The sequence below is a fragment of the Sycon ciliatum genome, chromosome 1 (genome assembly GCF_964019385.1).
Source record: "Sycon ciliatum chromosome 1, ocSycCili1.1, whole genome shotgun sequence".
Classification (NCBI taxonomy): Eukaryota; Metazoa; Porifera; class Calcarea; order Leucosolenida; family Sycettidae; genus Sycon; species Sycon ciliatum.
Genome location: NC_088643.1, coordinates 42517159 through 42538108, shown reverse-complemented (window position 1 = coordinate 42538108; position 20950 = coordinate 42517159). Strand labels below are relative to the sequence as shown.

Sequence of the window (20950 nt, the reverse complement as noted above, 5' to 3'; positions counted from 1 at the left end):
CTAATGGATGGCCAGTGCCCTTGACACTGAGAGCATTGCTGAGAGTGACTCCTTGAAGTACATCCGCATGGATGTTTCGCTTCTCCAGCCGCCCTGACGTTGGATCAGTCTATCCGGGACTCCTGCTGCCGCGGCCACCGATGCTCCCCCAGAACGCAGGCTATGCAGCCCAAATGCGCTTGGGTTGAAATTCGCTTGGCACAGCGCGTCCCGGATCAGCTCTCGGGCACGGCTGTAAGACATCTGGTCCCGGACAACTTGACTAGCGTTTCCTTGCCGAATACAGCCGAACAACTTCTGGTGGCCTTCGTAGCCACCTCTAGACAGCAGTCGCTCTGTTAGAGCCACTGGGCATACTGCTCCATGCCATCTTGACAGCAGCACCCAGTTACCTTGGCGCAGTTGATCATTTTTTCTCACTTCGAGAAATAGTGCCATGTAATCTTCCTTGATTTCGATCTCGTCGACGTATATGTTTGACAAGTCGTTCCACCGCAAGAGCCCTGCGAAGCCAACGGTCATCAGAGTCGCTGTCTGCAAGTTCTGCAGTGATTCATTGCGCAAGAGCCTGGTAGCAACTTGGTTTAGCATCTGCTTCGTCATCGGCCTCTTCCGGTTCTTCGGCGCCGCCAGCAGTCGTTTGGCGGCCTGGACTAGGTTCCGAACCTGTGCGTTGTCTGTGGGGTCCGGTAGGCCTCGCACCTTGTGCGACCAGGCCAACGCGCAAATAGCGGATGTTATTGGTGACGCTGTCCGTGCCTCCTGGAGCAGCTTCACGACATACAAACATATGTGCCAAGACTCGGCTGGTACGCTCGGGATCTCTTGACTGCTAGCCCACTCTTGCCAGCGCTGAAATGTCGACAAATACTTGGTCACTGTTCCCGGTGCCCTACTCGCCAACATGACTTCTGGAATCTTCCTGGATAGGTTCACGAGCTCCTGGGTTGGCTCCACTTGAACCGCCCTCAGCTCTAGGCATGAACACAAGATCATAACGTGAGGCGCCTGTCAACAGAGTCATCAGCATTAGCGTCGGCTTCAGCATCTGCAGCAGCTATCAGCATCACTTGAAGAGCATTATACAACGGCATCAGCAGCAGCGTCTGCCAGCCCTGTGGGCTACAACATCGTCATCGGCATCACCAGCAGCAGCATCCATCCGCCCTGCGGATTATGACATTGTCAGCAGCATCTGCTTCCTGCCCTGCAGGCAATGGTGTTCCCTGAACACCAACATAGGACAATGCCTCGTGCACCGTGCACTCACATGTGCTCGCGCCACAAAACCACAGCAATCGTGTCAGTACGCAAATCAGCAACAGTTATTCTTCATGCACACTCTTAAAGCCAGCATTTCTGAATAATATTGCTTGCCCCCCAGCAAGTTGTAAGGGCAGGTACCTTCCAGAAATGTGTTTTCATCATGGGGTAGCACCAAAACTCCTTTTACAAATGGTTTCCAGCTTTGCCTCCCATGTAATTTTGGCCACCAATCCGCTGACACCCACTTAGGCACAACCAGTGTGCCATGGCCGCAGCACATTTTTAACATACTCAAAACTCTGGGTATTAGGTGGAACGGAGGTGTAAGCCACACCGTTTCCATTGACCAATCAACCGTAAAGGCATCGATCGCATAACATCCCGGATTCCACCACCTTGAACAGAAACGCTTTAACTGTTTCGTCCTCAGACTCGCAAAGCAATCTAGCGTATGGGGACCCCACAAACGCTCGATTTGTTCAAAAACAGCCGGGTTTAGCCGCCAATCATCTGTGTCAACTATTTTCGAATAGTAGTCCGCCAATTCATTTTGTTCTCTGGGAACCCATTCGGCAATCAGGCGGATTCCGTGTTTCATGCACACCTGGAGGATTCGCATGGCCTCCCTTTGCAAATGCTCCCTTCTGCTGCCCACCTGGATAATGTGCACAGCTGCCTGGTTATCGCTTCTGTGAATGCAGATACCTCCTTCTAGTTTGTGTGCTAATGATTCAAGCACCAACGCGATTGCTCTCAATTCTCTCCACGTGGAGCTTCTTCGGTCATTCAAAATCTCATTGGACCACTCTCCTCTGGCTACCTCGACTGCACTGCCGTCTACTAAAAATCCGCCCCAGCCAGAGTCGCTCGCATCGGACCAGGTCAGGACCGTTGCCTTTGGGCAGTTTTTCCAAAATGGTTGGCCGTGCCAGTCTTCAAAAACCGTGCTCCAAAATTCCAAATCGCACCTTGCCGCATCCGGCCATTTCACTGGGGCGTACCAAGAACTCCTAGACAATATCATGCTGTAGAATGCCCTGGTACGCAGACGGCAAATTGGCCCGAGCGCAAGCGACATAGACAACAGGAAGCCGGCTAGCCTCGCCACTTCCCTCGCGGGTGGCGCTGCTAGACCGCTCAGCCGTGCTAGGCACTCTTTAAGCCTCGCCACTCTGCGCTCTGTCGCAAAAATTCGACCCTCTTTGAGGTCAATGCGCATGCCTAGCATTTCGACCGTTTGTGATGGCTCCCACTGGGATTTTTGTTCATTGGGCACAAACCCAGCTCTCAAGAGGTCAGCTTTCATCTGTTTTGCCACCACCTTTGCCCCTTCGACAGTAGAGTGCCCACCAGACCCGTCGTCCATGTAGAGCTGACATCTTATGCCCAACTCCCTCCAACGCCGCAGTAAAACACGTGTCACTTTTGTGAAAACATAAGGAGCCGTGGAGAGGCCAAACGGTAACACGCAAAATACATAGGTTGTGATAGTTCCCTCCGCATTAAACCACTTAAACCCCAAGTACTTTTGATGCTCCTGTGCAATTTCAATGTGGTGGTACCCGCTTTTCAGGTCAAAAGTAATCACGTAGTCGCCCTTTTCGTAGACTCTTGCGACTGTTTTCAGGTCTTCCATTTTGAATTTAAATTTCGCCAGATAAGTATTGACGTACCTCAAATCCAAAATGAGTCTTAACTTTTTTCCATTATTTACCACGCCTAAAGGGCTGCAAATCATTGCCTCCTCACTCTTGACCTCCTTTATGCACCCTCTTTCCATCAAATCTCTAATTGAATCTGTGACAAAATCAAATTGGCACTGAGCGCTACTGTGATTTTTTACAGTTTTCGGCCTTGGTAGCTGCACGAACGGGAGTAGATACCCTTCACAAATGATCCTTAGCACAAATTCGGATGCCCCCATAGTTTCCCAAAATGGCTTGCACCTAGCTAAACTGCCCACCACCACCCCTTGCCCCTCTAGTTCCCCTTGATCGTCAGATTCGCACAAGCCCGCCACGCACCCCTCGTCAACAACACTCAGCACCGAATACACTTCATCATCTATTACATCAGGGGGGAGTCCGTCCGCACAGCCCTCAGAGCTATTTCTGAGCGGCTGGCTTCTGGCAGAAATTGATGAAGTGGCCTGGCTCGCCGCAACGGAAGCAGACTTTGGGGCCAGGCTGGATGGGGTTTCTCCCCGGTTGCGTCCTTGGTGCCTCGCTGGGCCCAGAAGGTGACTGCTGTTGTGGTGGCTGCTCAGCCCCTCGTGCGGCTGCTTTAGGGGTGACCACCCCGCCCCTGCCGAACCTGGATGGGATGCCCCCCCGAAAGGGCCGCTGCATGGCCACGGACTGCACGGCCGCATTCAGTCTCTTGCTCTTTTCGGCGGAGGTCACAATGCTGAGGATTCCCCCTCCCTCCACAAATTTGTTCGCCACCTCTACCCCATGGGTATCGGCGACGGCGAGCCACTCTTGCCTGTCCTCTAGAATGTCCTCACCTTTCTTTAGGTTTTTCGTTGCGCTCCTCAGCCGGTCGGATTTTAGTGCCCTCCGCACTTTCTCCAGGCGCTCCTGGAGCCGGGCGTTGACTGAGTGCTGGTGTTCATACGCCACGTTCCTCCATTTACTGGGGCCCGTTGACGTAGCACTCGAGTGATGGCGATGACGGCGAGCCTTCCTGCCGGAACTTTTTGATTTTTTGGATTTTTTGGACCTGGATCTCCGGCTCCTGGGGCTGGGTGACCGCGATGCACTGCTGGCACTCGACGATGATCTAGATGACGACGATGACGGCGACGACGACGACGATGACGGAGAACGTCTCCGTCTGCGACCTCTGCCGCGTGGGGATTCCGGGGCCCTGGCCCTTTCGAGCTCGATTTGGGCCTCGAGCAGCCTGATGCGAGTTGCCTGCTCCTCCAGGCGTGCCGCCGCCGCATCGTTCTGCTGCGCGTCAGCCTGCAGCTGCAGTCGTGCAGGTTCTGCGCTTGCAGCACGGCGGGTCCTTTTTCGGGGAGGCATGTTCCTAAAAAGGATCCTGAAAGTACGTTGAAAACAAACGGGATGAGAAATACACTACACTTGCAAAGCAAGAAGAAAAAGAATGCCGCAGCCGGAGCGCATGCTCCTAATATCTTGCATTTGCGAGCAGCAAATGTTACGTCATGCAAAAGAAAGACAAAAAAGAACTACATTTCTCGTTTCTTTCCTACGTCAGCCAACGAGAAATGAGGCATTTTTCAATTCATTTGCTGTACTTCCTGTTTTGTTTGCGCCACTGCCCCTCACCTTGCGCTCAGTTCTATGAGTGGAGGGCGGCGTGACCCCAAGGGGTAGCTGATTGATAGTAGTAGTAGTAGTAGTAGTGTGTGTGTGTGTGTGTGTGTGTGTGTGTGTGTGTGTGTGTGTGTGTGTGTGTGTGTGTGTGTGTGTGTGTGTGTGTGTGTGTGTGTGTGTGTGTATGGTCAGGACAGCAGGAGCCGCGTGACTGATCACGTCAGTATAGCCAAGATCTGTACGTGACGTACCAGAAGCGCAGTTATCCAGCGGGCGGTCACACATACCACATGTCTGACGGTGACATGACTGGTCACCAGCACAGCTAGATCAGAACAAAGGGCTGTTTTTTATGAAGTTTATGATGACTTTAAGGTATAAAACAAGCATATCAAGGGCCCTGCGCTGGCAACTATCCCGTAGAAATTAATTAGGCTTGGGTGTAACCAGGGTAGGGTTTAGTTTGACCCATGCATATACCAAGTCCACCACACAGTATGCAAAGCGAAATAATTATTATTGGCGAGATCAATTTGTATGATAATTATTATTGTTGGCAGCAAATGGTAGTAAACGAGAGAGTTTGGAAGCTCAGGGCCCTACGCTATGCTTTTTTGCCTTTATGACCTAGACAAAAAAGCATAGGGATGTTATAAATTTTTATAAATTTCTACTTTTTGTTTTTAGACATACTAGTAACCTGGGATTCGAACCCGCACTATCGCCCTGCATGCATCCCCCGATACACTTGGCATACATACTAATTCTTCCAAGTTGCTTCACGTTATGATCTTGTATTTGAAAGCCCTATTTGAATATGCATTGTGGCCAGCCGTCTTTGATTGCACGGTACGGGACAGGTACGGTCGAGGGTGATACGACACCATCTACCGCCTTGATGACGGCAAAAAAAGAATAGGGATGTTATAAATTTTTCAATTCTCCTATATTTTTCAGGCATTACCTGGGATTCGAACCCGCACTATCGCCCTACATGCATTCCCCCATACACTTCGCATTCATACTCATTCTTCCAAGTTGCTTCACGTTATGATCTTGCGTTTGAAAGCCCTATTTGAATAGTGCGGCCAGCTGTATGTGGCCAGCTGTGTTTGATGGTACGGTACGGTACGGGACAGATACGGGATAGTGCCAGGCGTGACACAAACACACAAACAAACACCAAATTAAAGCTGTGTGAACCCTGGCTAGCGCCAAACGTTACTGAAGTAACGTCTTCTGCATAGCTACGGGAATGAAAAATTAAGTACATGTAATTATCGGAAACCAGATTTCAGCAGCTATTGAACACGGGATTATGCTAAAAAGAAAGCTCTTGACAGTCAATTCAGCAGTTTAAATGAATTCTCTGCCTCCAGGCGCACTGGTCTGGCACAGGATTACTATCAAGTCTTGCGCGTAACTGACTTATGTACATGCTAGCGAACTGTTGGCAAAAGAAAATAAACAGTAAAATCTTAATCATGCAGAACATAGTGATGGCAGTTAGTTAGTTTTTTGTAGGAAAGCAAAGAAAATAAAGGACGGTGGCACAGTATTAGGTCAGTAGTTAGGTGCTGTGATGCTGGTAGTGCAGAGACAGCTGGTATGAAGCGTGTTATCCTCAAACGGAAGACCAAAGGAAAATCAATTGGAATGATATGATAGGGGTGGGTTGCGAGAGTACGCCCAGCAAAGACGCACTCTTCCAACTCCAAGAAGGAGACAAGCTACCGTATTTCCCTTACTATAAGTCGAACTTGATTAAAAGTCGTACTCCCACTTCGTGCGAAATTATTTCAATTGATTCGCATAAGTAGGATGTACATCCGATTGTAAATCGAATCCCCTTCTAAAGTGCGACTTATATCCGGTGAAATAAGGTAATCCCCGCTGCTGTAGATGAGGGTTTAAGCTTGGTAGCTTTGTGTATATGTATGTCATGGGTTGTCACCAATAAGGAATCTCGACGAGCTATATATTATAATATTCACACTGTCCATGAACTCAATATCGCAAACATTTCAACCTCAAGTCCTGTACGGTAGAGTCGTTGCTCCACGGTAACGTCATCACGTAGATCTACGTATATTCGGCCTATTCAGTGGCACATAATGGTACCCTCAGCATGTCAGCTGCAATTCACAAAACAGGTAAAGGCAGACAACAGTGTCACTTTCGCCTGGAAGTACAACAAAGATGCCGGCAGAGGGTACAGGGTACTTATCAATTGCAAAAAGGATACTGAGCCATCAGGCACTGCTCAGCTAGAAATTAGAAACAAAAAGAAGATAGATCCACCTGTATCATAGACACTTGCGGCGTAAAAGCACTTTCAGGACTTGTAGTAAGTTTTTTGTACCATGAAGAACCTAGATAAGAAGTAAGACAGCCGCATAGGGATTCCTGTATCCGTGGACAAAAGAACAAGAGGCGTGCACGTAAACCGCGGACACTGTTCTCACCTCGCCAGTGATTTCTCCCACATCAATCATGGCAGCTCGTTTCTTCATGGTCGCAGCCATCAAGAACGGATGTGTTGAACCCTTCAACTTCAAGGAACCTGCAGTGGTGGAAAGGACACAAAACAGAACATTAGCTTATCAAAATTATTTTTCATTAGTTGAGGGTGCTATTCATACATCTTTTTTTAGCAAATGACAATGTTTCTGTAACCAAAAGCTTTGCCACAGCTTTGATCACCATATGCTGCATTTCCTTCAGTCACCTTATTTATACCCATTGCTTCCCTTTCCTTGATAGAATTTCCCCATAATCATATGGCCATGCATGGCGATACTTAGGGGCTTCAGAGGCAGGGCTCAACAGGTGAATATCACACTAACTACAACTGATCCGGCCAACTTAACCTTTTGAGCACGCGTGACGTTCTGACACGTCATTACCACTGCCACTGTGACACGCGTGACGTTCTAGAACGTCACGAGTCAGTACGGTACTACATCGATTCCGCGTTTCTTCCTTGGCGTGGCGTCGAGCTGTACCGCTGCACAGAGGACTCCTAGGATGTACGAGTACAGTAAAAAAATATGAGTCGCTCCGTAAGTTTGAACTGGAGTTACATGCGCGTGCATACTTTTCAAATACCGTAAAGTCGCGGATAAAAGCCGGGTTTGCATACAAGCACATCGCGGATAGAAGCCTGAAAATCAAACGGGTCAAATGCATATAAGCCTGTCGCGCGTAGAAGCCTGGTTTCGATGCAAGCGCGGATTGGGTAGGTCAAGAGTGCATGCGCTATGTACAGTGCATAATAAAACTGCCGCCATACCGGTAGTCAGTGGTAGATCTACGCGTGTCGCGCGTAGAAGCCTGGCTTCTATGCAAGCCCGGATTGGCCGATGTGCATACAAGCCTGGCAAAAATATCAGTGGTGCATATAAGCATGGTTTGCATTGAAGCCTGATGCAGAAAGCTGCTTATGTGCTTATAAGCCCGGCTTTTATCCGCGACTTTACGGTAACCAATTTCGCGTATAACTACCTTTCTGAAAAAAGTCATAACTTTTGTAATTTTTGTTGTATTTCCAAAACAAAAACAGTTCTGTGCTCAGGATACATGAAAAAATCGTTTGAAATTAAGTTTGCTTACATACAGTGAATTTAAAAAATTTACTGCATGGCAGAGGTTTTCAATGGGCCGGGCTCAAAAGGTTAACATGTCTAAGCATGCAATAAATACAGTTCATATACATCATACTACCGGCAGCTATTCACACTGTTGAATGCCTCCACCACTGTCAAATCACGCTACATAGATTGACAAGTGGTTCAGCCAACACAGTGGAGAGAGACATACGAATATCTACGTTCCACTTTTCTTTACATGTTCCTTAGAATATTGGGTTCAAAAACACATAGGTTAAAAAGAGTGAAAACGGGAAGAATGGTGTGGCCAAATAACCAACTACTGTATTTTCCCCATTAAACGTTCAAGTCTCCATTACTAGTACGTCCCCAATTGTAGTACATGTTGGGTGTGGATCGAAAATATAAAAGGACAAGTGTCTAACGAGAGAGCTTGGAAGCTCAGGGCGCTACGCTATGCTTTTTTGCCTTGATGACCTAGACAAAAAAAGCATAGGGATGTTTTAAAATCTTATAAATTTCTCCTTTTTTTTAAGACATAACCTGGGATTCGAACCCGCACTATCGCCCTGCATGCATCCCCCGATACACTTCGCATACATACTAATTCTTCCAAGTTGCTTCACGTTATGATCTTGCATTTGAAAGCCCTATTTGAATAATTATGCATTATGGCCAGCCGTCTTTGTCTTTGATGGTACGGTACGGGACAGGTACGGGGCAGGTACGGTCGAGGGTAATACGACACCGTCAAACGCCTTGATGACGGCAAAAAAAGAATAGGGATGTTATACATGTTTCAATTCTCCTATTTTTTTTTCAAGCATATCCTGGGATTCGAACCCGCACTATCGCCCTACATGCATTCCCCCATACACTTTGCATTCATACTCATTCTTCCAAGTTGCTTCACGTTATGATCTTGCGTTTGAAAGCCCTATTTGAATAGTGCGGCCAGCTGTATGTGGCCAGCTGTGTTTGATGGTACGGTACGGGACAGATACGGGATAGCGCCAGGCGTGACACAAACACACAAACAAATACCAAATTAAAGCTGTGTGGACCCTGGCTAGCGCCAGACGTTACTGAAATAACGTCTTCTGCATAGCTAGGGGAATAATAGTAAATGCCGGAATGATGCGATGGGCATTAGTGGGGTACAAATACCAGGGTCCACCTTATGTCATTTTTCTTACCCGTTTATCATATTTGTGTCTTGTACACTGATTCTTACCATGGTTGGGTGTATTTACAGCCTTACAGCATCATTATCACGAGTTGTTTGCCACCCAACCCAGGCAATCAATCTTTCTAGAAACAATAAAAGTACACGTCTCCAATACTAGTACAGTCTCCTATAGTAGTACAGGTCTGACCACCTTTGAAAAAATAAAAGTACTGTACATTTATTGGGGAAAATACGGTGCACTGGCCTCTACACCGCCGCAATACTGCACACACTGGGAGCGCTTGGTGTCAGTAAAGCCAATACATGATGATAATACCGATATGGGCTATCTAAACGGTAGGCATCATGTTTCATTGCAACAAGACAAGTTTCATGAGTAGCAATCTCACCATCTCCAGCTGGCGTTATTGTAAACATGGACCTCTGTTCCTGAAGAGGCAAATCAAACTGAATATAGGGCTGCTCTCCTGCAGCCAACACGCACGGCCACCCTGGACTTCCACTATAGACACGTAGTGGATCTTCCTGCGAGTAACGAAGGGTTGGTGCTTCAAACTTTAGCAGAAGACACTGCAAATAACAGAAAAAGGGAATTGCAAAAGACTATTCATTTTCGAATTATCAAAAAACAGTTTTCCACATCGGTATCATACTTCATAGAAGTTTATTGTAGGAACATTGTCTACACACAACTACACAGATACCAACAAACACCCACCCACACACATGTACACACACACCTCAGACCTCCTCAGATCTGCCCATCGCAGAAGCGATGATAGCGAACAGCTATGTTAGACATAGCAACTTGTGCTGGGATTACATCATTCAACAGCTTGCAAGGCTGATGAATTGACCGCCACTAATTTTAGACTGACACACACACACACACACACACACACACACACACACACATGCACACACACATGCACACACACACACATGCACACACACACACACACGCACCCAGAACGACACTATAATCATAAGGACTACCATCCAACATTCTCTCAGAAAAATATTGGATTCTTTTACCGTCCGTGCACGAGCATGCATGCTGGCGTCAGATTGTTCTTAGTGATCAATCAGGCAAATCAGGCAAATCAACAAAATCAAAAACAATTTTCGCATTGCCAAGATAAAAGACCTACCTCGTCATCTGCAGCAGGACCTGAAACCCCCAACAACATCAGCCACTGCCAGTGACTAAGATCATCAAACGCCAGGATGTTGGCATCCCTATAAAATCTTGGAACATTTTCAGGACGGCTGGCCTTAGTAGATCCTATTGTCGCCATGACCAGTGTGTTGTTTGCTTCCGACGCCGGGCTAGTTAAAACATGGAGCCATCTCGTGGATACAGGATTATGCTGAACGGAAGACACGGGAAAACAAACATCATGCCATAACTAACAGGTGCCTTAGCTATTGTGTGAGCAGGGTGTATCTATTGGGAAATCAGGTGGAAGAAGAAACTTTAGGGTGACAGGTCCAAAGAGTATTTGACCCTGTATCATAATTTAATGGTTTTTGTTTCATGCAAATTGGCAGAATTTTCATCAGGGGATGGATACACAGCAACGAGTTTAAATTACGATTATTGGGCTTTGTGTCTAGAACTGCAATGTACATACTCTTTCCATTTGTGCCATACTTCGGCAATCAGAGTTGAAATTTAAATGTACCCTGCGTGTATTCCCCGTCGCCCTCTCACTGAGTGTCAAAGGAAACAAAGAGCAGCAATGGCCTGATATGGTTCTACCGTAACTTCTACGCTACCAAACCTCTTCATCCGATTGTGGGGCTATTCCGTGACATTGTGGCTTATCTACCGCTCCGCAGCCAATGAAATATCATGGAAACATTCTTCATGAATTCATTCTCTGGTATTTTCTTTAGAATGGGAAGAATTTATTCTGACCCCCTTCCAAGGTATGAGTTCTTGATGGAAACAAAGAAGTTCCAAACGAACACTCCAGCTATAGAAAGGTGCTGAACAAACGCAACGTCAGTGGTGTAATTATCTGAGTGTGGTACAGAGTGAATGCTACTTTAACTGGTAATATCCAGGGTTCTAGGCAGGTCAAAACCGTAGGAGGTTGGGCATGGGAAACAGACACCCCTAACCCATTTTTCCATTTTCTAAAATTGTCTTGCCATGCAAATCGAAAAGTGCATGGTGAACCCCCGACTTCACCCCAGACAAATGTGCCTTTATGAACCCTTTGGTAATGGGTAACGACCGAATTTTCGTTGAGTGGCATGAAACCCCCCACAAATGAGCAGGGGGGGGGGGGGGGGCACTTTTTCACAGAGGGGTGCTCAATCAGAGTATGAGGGCGCTGTGCCCCCCTACCCTCCTTTGGCTAGAACCCTGCAATATCTGATAACAGCATGCATTACAGAGTGCTCTGACCAAGGCCATTCGGCTCCACTCCCCAATCTCCATCATACTACTAGTACAGGAGTCAGGACTGCTACTGGATGTATGCCAACTCGTCACCATTCGAGAAACGTATTTAAAGGGGAAGTATACCCTAAAATCAAATTTTCACCAGTTGTAGTCTTCGGGGTGCTGAATCGAATGGTCTTGGTCCGAGGAAGCTGAGACGCTCCCTTCCTACTTGAATCCCAATCGAACTCGCGCACTTCCACCGAAACTGGGTGACTGCGCCCTACTAGATGGGGATTTGTATGCAAAATGTCACTAAAAGCGCCATTTCGTTCTTATAAAAGCACGGATGACCGCGATTGGCCCATATGTTGTAGTCTTTTTGACGCTGAGTCGACTGGTTTTGGTCCGAAAAGGCTGCGATGCAGCGTTCCTCCTTTATTCCCAATCGAACATGGTTGAACAAGCGGTCACGTGCTCCTGCGTACACCAGTCACCTGGTCACCGTGCCTGCAGGGTACAACTTACTAGCCTGTTTGACCTTTTTTGGGTGCAGTCCTGTGACTCGAGTTGAACTCGAGTTGACCCTTGGTGTGAAAGTTGTCGCCTGCTGGCGCGGTGACCAGGTGATTTGGGCACCCAGGAGCACGTGACCGCTTGTTCAACCATGTTCGATTGGGAATAAAGGAGGAACGCTGCATCGCAGCCTTTTCGGACCAAAACCAGTCAACTCAGCGTCCAAAAGACTACAACATATGGGCCAATCGCGGTCATCCGTGCTTTTATAAGAACGAAATGGCGCTTTTAGTGACATTTTGCATACAAATCCCCATCTAGTAGGGCGCAGTCACCCAGTTTCGGTGGAAGTGCGCGAGTTCGATTGGGATTCAAGTAGGAAGGGAGCGTCGCAGCTTCCTCGGACCAAGACCATTCGACTCAGCACGCAGAAGACTACAACTGGTGAAAAATTTTTTTTATGGTATACTTCCCCTTTAATAGGCTGTGTATGTTCTATACCATACTCCACAGCGACTTACCAGCTGGTACAAAGGCGTATTGGAGGAGCATCTGAGCATGGGGCCAACACTCCGGCTTGAACTCTCTTCGCAGGGCCTTGGTGCACGCCGAGTGGCCAAGCTAGATGGTGATCTACTAACTTCGTCCATCAATTTTGTCTGCGTTTAACAGAGAAAACATCACACATGCTAGTCATGTATTTATAATTATGTAGGTAACGTAAAAACGGCATCGAAGACAATCGGATCGTACACGTAAACGAAGACGGATCGACCTAAGTCTAAGACATGAACTAAAAAAATTAATACTAGTATCTTGCACGAGGGATATTTAGGTCAGCTTTGTAGGATATCTATCCATTGTGACCCAACCATTCACTGTCCTCAGGTCGCCCAACCGAATAACGAACGTCGTCGTCCGGTGAACGAAGAAGAAAAAAATGTTCAAAAGGCCTAGGGACTTAGTATCCTTTCGTTCCGGTCTACTACGGACTTTGGACCGTCTGTGGGTCGCCCATTGCTACCTCCTTACCGTGGATTGCTAAACAGCTCGATTTCATTGTCATTTTTCACCAAGCAAACCTGCCACACAGCGCGTACAGACGCCATGTAACTGTGATCATTATCCTGTGCGCCATGAAACCATATCAATGCTGAGCATCAAATCATTGTACCTGCGCTCTAGTCTAGACTAGTACTGAGGCCATTGTCATTTTGATGATAATATTATTGTCATTACACACAGGTTGCCAGATTGCCCCAGAACAACGATGATAGGAATCCATAAGCGGGAGGCTACACTCAGTAATGGCCGTCGTTTGGGCCTTCTCCCACCTACTTCTCAATGTCTTTGATATACGGATAACATGGACTGTCGATAACACAGGAACTAAGTCTATCAAGTACATCTACTCGTAGAGTCGTACTGCCCAGCGAACAAACATTCGCGGTAAAAACGAGAGCTCCTTACCTGAACATCCGTCAACAGCCTTCATCACAGTACTGCGAAACATTTCGACCCCAGTCCTCTTTCTATTACTACTATACTAGGACTAGAACATCAGTCATCACCGTGATCACTGTCATCAGGCTTCTGTGTTTTCGCCCTTCGGAGTGGGGATCATCCGTAGGTAGCGGTGCAGCTCTCACACGAGTCTCAGTCTCACTTCTCAGTACAGACTAGTAGTAGTGTGCACCAGCTGGTGCGCACTGGCAGCCCCAGGAACACACGAGAATGGCCAAGAAGAACGCTACGTGTCACGTGCGTCAAGAAGAAGGGGTGCCTACCGGGTTACGTCGATCATGACGTAGTCATGACCTAATCTTCGAAGCTTCACCCATGGGCCATTGCCATTGGGCCATTGCTAGGCCTGTCCGAAAAATGTTCTGATTTTTTTTGCATTTTGGGTACATTTTGCGTTTTTGCATTTTTTCTGAATTTTGCCCATTTTCGTTCGAATTCCAAGGTTTCAGCCAAGGTTTCAGCTCGACCAAGTCAAGTTTGGCTTGCTATTTCGGTGTCTTCTGTCCCTCTTGGCTGAGACTCTAGACTTACTTTTGCACTGGCCTCCTAATCACACAAATGCGAACACATGGGTGTTTAGTTCTACATGTACATGCAGGTGTGATGATGTAAAACTACGAAGATGTGTTCTAGTAGTACATGTGTGGTACACATGGTACAGGTACTAGGTAGTATGCAAGGGTAACACAAGTGACTTGCAATGGTGAGAAAATGATTAGCTTTGCAGGCTTGCCAGGCAATGTCAGAATGGGTGACAAAATGGGTGACAAGAATCTTATGATCATGCAGTGCGTGTACATGTGACATGATTAGAGGTACATGTAGTGTACTAGCAAGGCAAGGATACTACAAGACTATACATGTACATGTGACATGGAAAACCATTATTATTTTTGTCATCACCATGGCATGGCGGCCATTTTAGATTCTGGTTGCCATGGCAACGGATGCATTTTCTCTGCGTTTTGGCCAATTTGGGTTGTTTGGCTTTGATTTTTTAATTTTTTTAACATTCCCCCTTGATTTCTTCTTTGAATGTTGGCTGGAAAACCGTGCATTTTGCATTTCCATTTTCCGCAAATTAAAACACATTTTTCGGACAGGCCTAGCCATTGCCCATTGGTAGGCTTGTCCACAAAATGTTTTCAATTATTTTTAAATTTTGGTTGGATTTTCGCACTTTGAATTTTTTTGGAATTTTGGCCCCATCAGGATTGAATTTTGGCCGTTTTTGGAGACGACAGTGAGGTCACATCAGGAGAGTACATGTGCTGCTCAATATAATTATTACCAAGTTTGACATGTGAAAACAGTACTTTCAAATACACACACCTTTGACCTTTAACCTTTTGACACCCATCCCCGAATTTGGAAGCACACAGACACACATGATAAACAGTTTGTGGATTTTTTTAGGTACGAATACTGTAAAAACCATGGCAACGGATCGAATTTTTTCTGCATTTTGGGGGATTTTTTGAATTTTCTTAAAACATTTTGACCGTTTTTTTCGCTTTTTGAATTTCAATTTTGGACAAAATAATTCGCATGATGTGGCCACCCTTACCCGGTACCCATTGGTCAGTTCTAAGCAGGGAGTAGTAAAATATTACGTATTTTACTACTCCCTGGTTTTAAGTGCTAGCGCCAAGTCCACAACTAATTAAAGGGGAAGTATACCCTAAAATCAATTTTTCACCAGGGCAGTTGTAGTCTTCTGGGTGCTGAGTCGAATGGTCTTGGTCCCAGGAAGCTGCGACGCTCCCTTCCTTCTTTTTTCCCAATCGAACCCGCGCACTTCCACCGAAACTGGGTGACTGCGCCCTACTAGATGGGGATTTGTATGCAAAATGTCACTAAAAGCGCCATTTCGTTCTTATAAAAGCACGGGTGACCGCGATTGGCCCATATGTTGTAGTCTTTTGGACGCTGAGTCGACTGGTTTTGGTCCGAAAAGGCTGCGATGCAGCGTTCCTCCTTTATTCCCAATCGAACATGGTTGAACAAGCGGTCACGTGCTCCTGGGTGCCCAAATCACCTGGTCACCACGCCAGCAGGCGACAACTAATACTTTCACACCAAGGTTCAACTCAAGTTCCACTCGAGTGGCAGGACTGCACCCAAAAAAGGTCAAACAGGCTAGTAAGTTGTACCCTGCAGGCACGGTGACCAGGTGACTGGTGTACGCAGGAGCACGTGACCACTTGTTCAACCATGTTCGATTGGGAATAAAGGAGGAACGCTGCATCGCAGCCTTTTCGGACCAAAACCAGTCGACTCAGCGTCCAAAAGACTACAACATATGGGCCAATCGTGGTCGTCCGTGCTTTTATAAGAACGAAATGGCGCTTTTAGTGACATTTTGCATACAAATCCCCATCTAGTAGGGCGCAGTCACCCAGTTTCGGTGGAAGTGCGCGAGTTCGATTGGGAATAAAGGAGGATGGGAGCGTCTCAGCTTCCTCGGACCAAGACCATTCGACTCAGCACCCCGAAGACTACAACTGGTGAAAGTTTGATTTTAGGGTATAATAATAGTACAGCACGCATATAGCTCATATGAAAAATCAAATGAGGGTCATGCATCTGTCGACAACGTCGAGCCAGTGCGTTCTGTCTGAGGCAAGTTGCTCCGCTTCCAAAAGAGACATATTGAGAAGTAAAAGGTCATTCCTAATGTTGTCTACCCATCTGGTCACTGGGCGACCTCTGGGCTTCTTTATATCTGTTATATTCATTGCCATGTGAAGGGCTTTGTACGACACAGCGTCCTTCCCTTCACGAATGACATGTCCAAACCATAATAAGCGCCGGCGTCTACAGACTGCACTTATTGGGCATTGAGCAGTTTTAGCATAAAGAGCATTATTCGAAATTTTATTGGGAAAGATGATTCCAAGTATGTATCTGAGTTTACGGCGGTGCCATACATCAATTTTGCTTTCTAAGGCTTTTGTTAGAGTCCATAGGGTATACTTCCCCTTTAAATTATTTGCTAATTCGACAAGTCATGACCTAACGAGAGAGCTTGGAAGCTCAGTGCCCTACGCTATGCTTTCTTGCCTTGATGACCTAGACAAACAAAAGCATAGGGATGTTATAAATTCTTTAAAAAATTCCATTTTTGTAAAAACATAACCTGGGATTCGAACCCGCACTATCGCGCCCTGCATGCATCCCCCGGTCTTTGAAAAATTCCTTTTTTTAAGACATAACCTGGGATTCGAACCCGCACTATCGCGCCCTGCGTGCATCCCCCGGTCTTTGAAAAATTCCTTTTTGTTAAAAGACATAACCTGGGATTCAAACCCGCACTATCGCGCCCTGCATGCATCCCCGGTCTTTAAAAATTCCTATTTTTTAAGGCATAACCTGGGATTCGAACCCGCACTATCGCGCCCTGCATGCTGCATGCATCCCCCGATACACTTCGTATACATACTAGTACTTATTCCTCCAAGTTGCTTCACATTATGATCTTGCATTTGAAAGCCCTATTTGAATATGCATTGTGGCCAGCCGTCTTTGCTGGTAAGGTACGGTAGGGATAGGTACGGGACAGGTACGATCGAGGGTCATACGACACCGTCTCCCGTACTGTACCATCAAACACAGCTGGCCACATACAGCTGCCCGCAATATTCAAATAGGGCTTTCAAACGCAAGATCATAACGTGAAGCAACTTGGATGAATGGGTATGAATGCGAAGTGTATGGGGGAATGCATGTAGGGCGATAGTGCGGGTTCGAATCCCAGGATATGCCTGAAAAAAAATAGGAGAATTAAAAAATTTATAACATCCCTATGATTTTTTGCCGTCAGATACGGGATAGCGCCAGGCGTGACACAAACAAACAAACACACAAACAAACAAATACCAAATTAAAGCTGTGTGGACCCTGGCTAGCGCCAGACGTTACTGAAGTAACGTCTTCTGCATAGCTACGGGAATAAAGTATACAATACAATACAATACAATACATCAGGGAGTCGTATACATAATACGACGATTATTGGTACGGTACGGGACAGATACAGGAGCCCGCAAATATTGTGGACAGCTGTTATGTACAATCCTGTAGAGCCTTTGTAGTCACAGATACGGGACAGATACGGGACAGATACGGGATAGCTCCAGGCGTGACACAAACAAACAAACACACAAACAAACACCAAATTAAAGCTGTGTGGACCCTGGCTAGCGCCAGACGTTACTGAAGTAACGTCTTCTGCATAGCTACGGGAATAATCATGATAATTGTCTTCATGCAGCCAATGGCACCCATTGCCCAAGGCATTGGCATTGGTCAGTTCTGTGCTAGCGCCAAGTAGACGTGCGCTGCATGTGCGTGTGCATGGTGTGTACATGTACGTCTGGGCAATGGATTATCATACGGCTCGCCATCCGGGTCATGTCAGGACAGATATGTACATGTTGACAGTAGAACAGGACGTTAGGACTCAGGAGGCTTCTAAACCGGTTGCTGAGTATAATACGACTCCCTTTTTACTGCTTCATATCTAGATCTACCTGTACATAGATGATCAGCACGTGAGGCTACACGCGAATACGAAGATCAGTTAGTGTTACTGATCTTAATGTACTCTGTACATCATTACAAACATAACCCCCATGTACTCTTGGTACTATCTACATGTACAATGCCATGCTAGTACATGATGTAGTACTAGTAGTATACATGTACATGTGCACTCTTATGTAGTGGAACCAGGGAGTCGAATAGACCTCCCTGAGCTGAGTGGAATGAGTTGCCGTAATCATTCATGGCCAGTAATGGTCCTTCGAAAGTCTTGTGGCTTGTGACTGATCTTGATTGCAGCAAAGATAGGACAGTGCAGGATATGTACTGTCTTATGGACAAGCTCTTTGTCCGTGACAGTTGGCAAGCATGCAAGCCAGCTCGTGCTCAGTGAAGAAGCCGGAGCGGGAAAATGCCAAGCAAGTGGAGCATTGGAGGTGCATTGACTCAGTGGCGCTTCATGAATATCCGGACAATGTACATTTATGTACCTCATGCAACTAACTTGCAAGCCTTGCTTGTTTGAAGATAACAACACACTGTCTGTGTGCCCTCGGCCTTTTTACCTGCTGTCATCTTCAAACATGTACATGTATGTACGGTACTACTTGTGTTCCTTTGCCCGTTTTACAGGAGTCCACTCTATCATGTACAGACTGGTGGATACAATTGAGAGTCCATTCGCTATCATTGTCTTCGGCAATGGCGATGTTCAAGATTCAAGGTGGGGGGGGGGGGGTCTTTTGTATTTTGTGTGTGCGACTGTGCGCATGTGCGCACGTGTGTGTGCATGCGTGTGTGTGGATGTGTGGGAAATAACAATGCGCTATCATTGCTACATGTACGCAAGAAGGAATACATAATCTCAGCCATTCCCGATTATCCGTTATCAGTGCTGCCAACCTTCCGTATTTTTCCGTATTTGTACGGAAACTCACTCCTTTGTCCGCAGTACGGGAATTGACCGAAATTGTACGGAAAATTGAGAAGTATGGATCAGCTGACTATCAACCAGTTTTTTGAACTTTTTTCTACAATACATTGACATTGTACATATACTCAGTACATGACTGTATGTCATGTACTGAGTACTGTAAGTATCTATTATTGCACGATTAAAGAGGTCAATATATGAAATATAGAACGAGTAAAAGACCGAGGTCCCCCGAGGTCTTTTACGAGGTCTATATTTCATATATTGACCGATTATGAGATATTTGACCGCTTAGAGATCACAAGTTTCTGTGGGGGTCAATAATAAGAGAGTGATAAGACATGTTATTATAACGAGTCGCAAATTTAACGATTGTCCAAAATTCATAAGTTAACGAGAAGATATGTTAACGATCTTGCACTATTCTGCCATATCCACACACAGCATATATGAAGCAGTACGGCCTCAACGGATCTTATTATAACGAAGAAATGTCATCCGTTAAAACGTTAGATTTGCTTCCTCGTTATATATACATGTCTTACAGTATATGTACATGTACATGATGAGGACAGTTTGAATGGATATGGCTTTGATTATGACTCAATATATATATATACATGTAAGTACTACTAGTATACTGACCTACATGTACATGATTGTACAATGTACATGTAGGTCATGTCATGACTATGCATAGTCTAGTCTGCAACTGGTGAGATTTTAGCCCCCATTCTTTTCGCCAAAAACACACATTCTAAATCATGGGATTAAAAAGAAATTGGTAGTACGCAACAACTTTGGAAAATACGGAAATTCAGCTGTCCGAGTACGCAAAATAGACCAAGCAGGTAACGGTTACCGGTTGGCAGCACTGCGCTATAAATAATTGTATAATATTCTTGCTTGTGACTCATAGTAATACCCTGCACACAGCTGCTACCGGTACTTACCGTTACGATCGGATTCTATCGGTTTAGTCAGCCAGGAGCTGTTCTTTGTGCACAAATACTTCGATGGTGGATTCGTAATCGTAGCTTGTTTCAGACTCTCTCGTGGATTCGCTCTCCTTGCACCTGGAGGAAAATGGGAAAAAAAGATGTTGAGCATGCCGCGAAGGATTCGTTTTTGAAGTGCAGGATCGCTACAAGCAGTGCTAGTGACGCTCAGCGCTCGCCACCCGTTCTGCGAGACTAGAGACTAGTACTAGAGTGTTTACTACTTACGGGTGGCGACTGTATCGAAACGCTTGTGGCCTCATCAAGATGATCGCTCCTGTCACAAACAGTAGTAACTGGTCAGATAGTTTTTTGATGTAGGGGCAGCAGCGCACGCATGTGTTGTCTGCCGGATGACTGCTCAGGTTTCCCCTGACAGTTGGGTTTTGGACGAGAATTATGCACGCCTAGGTACTACCAAGGGGGATTTCCCACCAATGACATGGCTGAATGGTTGGTCGGCCCGTGGCCATGGGCCGGCCGTAGGCGCTAGCCTAGTAGTAGTACGTAGTAGTACTAGTACTTTAGTAGTACTAGTAGTAAGACAGTACTATTACTAGTACTAGTACTAGTACCGTACTGGCAATATATGTTGCCGCAGTGAGGCCATGAAGCGTTACATTGGCACATGTTTGCCGCACGCAGGGCGTTACATGCAAAGTCGCACAGGAGCCGTTACACAGGTTTCTATATTGCC

The 20950-nt window shown here is 46.3% G+C and overlaps 2 protein-coding genes across 4 annotated transcripts; both read right to left on the bottom strand.

Annotated features, from left to right (window-relative positions):
• LOC135804695 (uncharacterized) lies at window positions 1-996 on the bottom strand. The gene has a single exon (XM_065318633.1). The coding sequence runs from the start codon at window positions 994-996 to the stop codon at window positions 1-3; it is 996 nt and encodes a 331-aa protein (XP_065174705.1).
• Window positions 997-5737: 4741 nt separating this feature from the next.
• Window positions 5738-20383, bottom strand: LOC135826955 (uncharacterized). Of its 3 annotated transcripts, none has more exons than XM_065339493.1 (6): window positions 20209-20383; window positions 12777-12914; window positions 10499-10717; window positions 9737-9917; window positions 7016-7113; window positions 5738-6685 (listed from the first exon to the last, which is right to left on the bottom strand). In XM_065339493.1, the coding sequence occupies exons 2-6, from the start codon at window positions 12903-12905 to the stop codon at window positions 6674-6676; spliced, it is 639 nt and encodes a 212-aa protein (XP_065195565.1). In that variant the 5' UTR covers window positions 12906-12914; window positions 20209-20383; the 3' UTR covers window positions 5738-6673. The 3 variants fall into 3 exon arrangements, with proteins under 3 accessions (XP_065195565.1, XP_065195561.1, XP_065195571.1); XM_065339489.1 differs by lacking the exon at window positions 20209-20383 and adding an exon at window positions 13726-13867; XM_065339499.1 differs by lacking the exon at window positions 20209-20383 and adding an exon at window positions 13288-13625.
• Window positions 20384-20950: the final 567 nt, after the last annotated feature.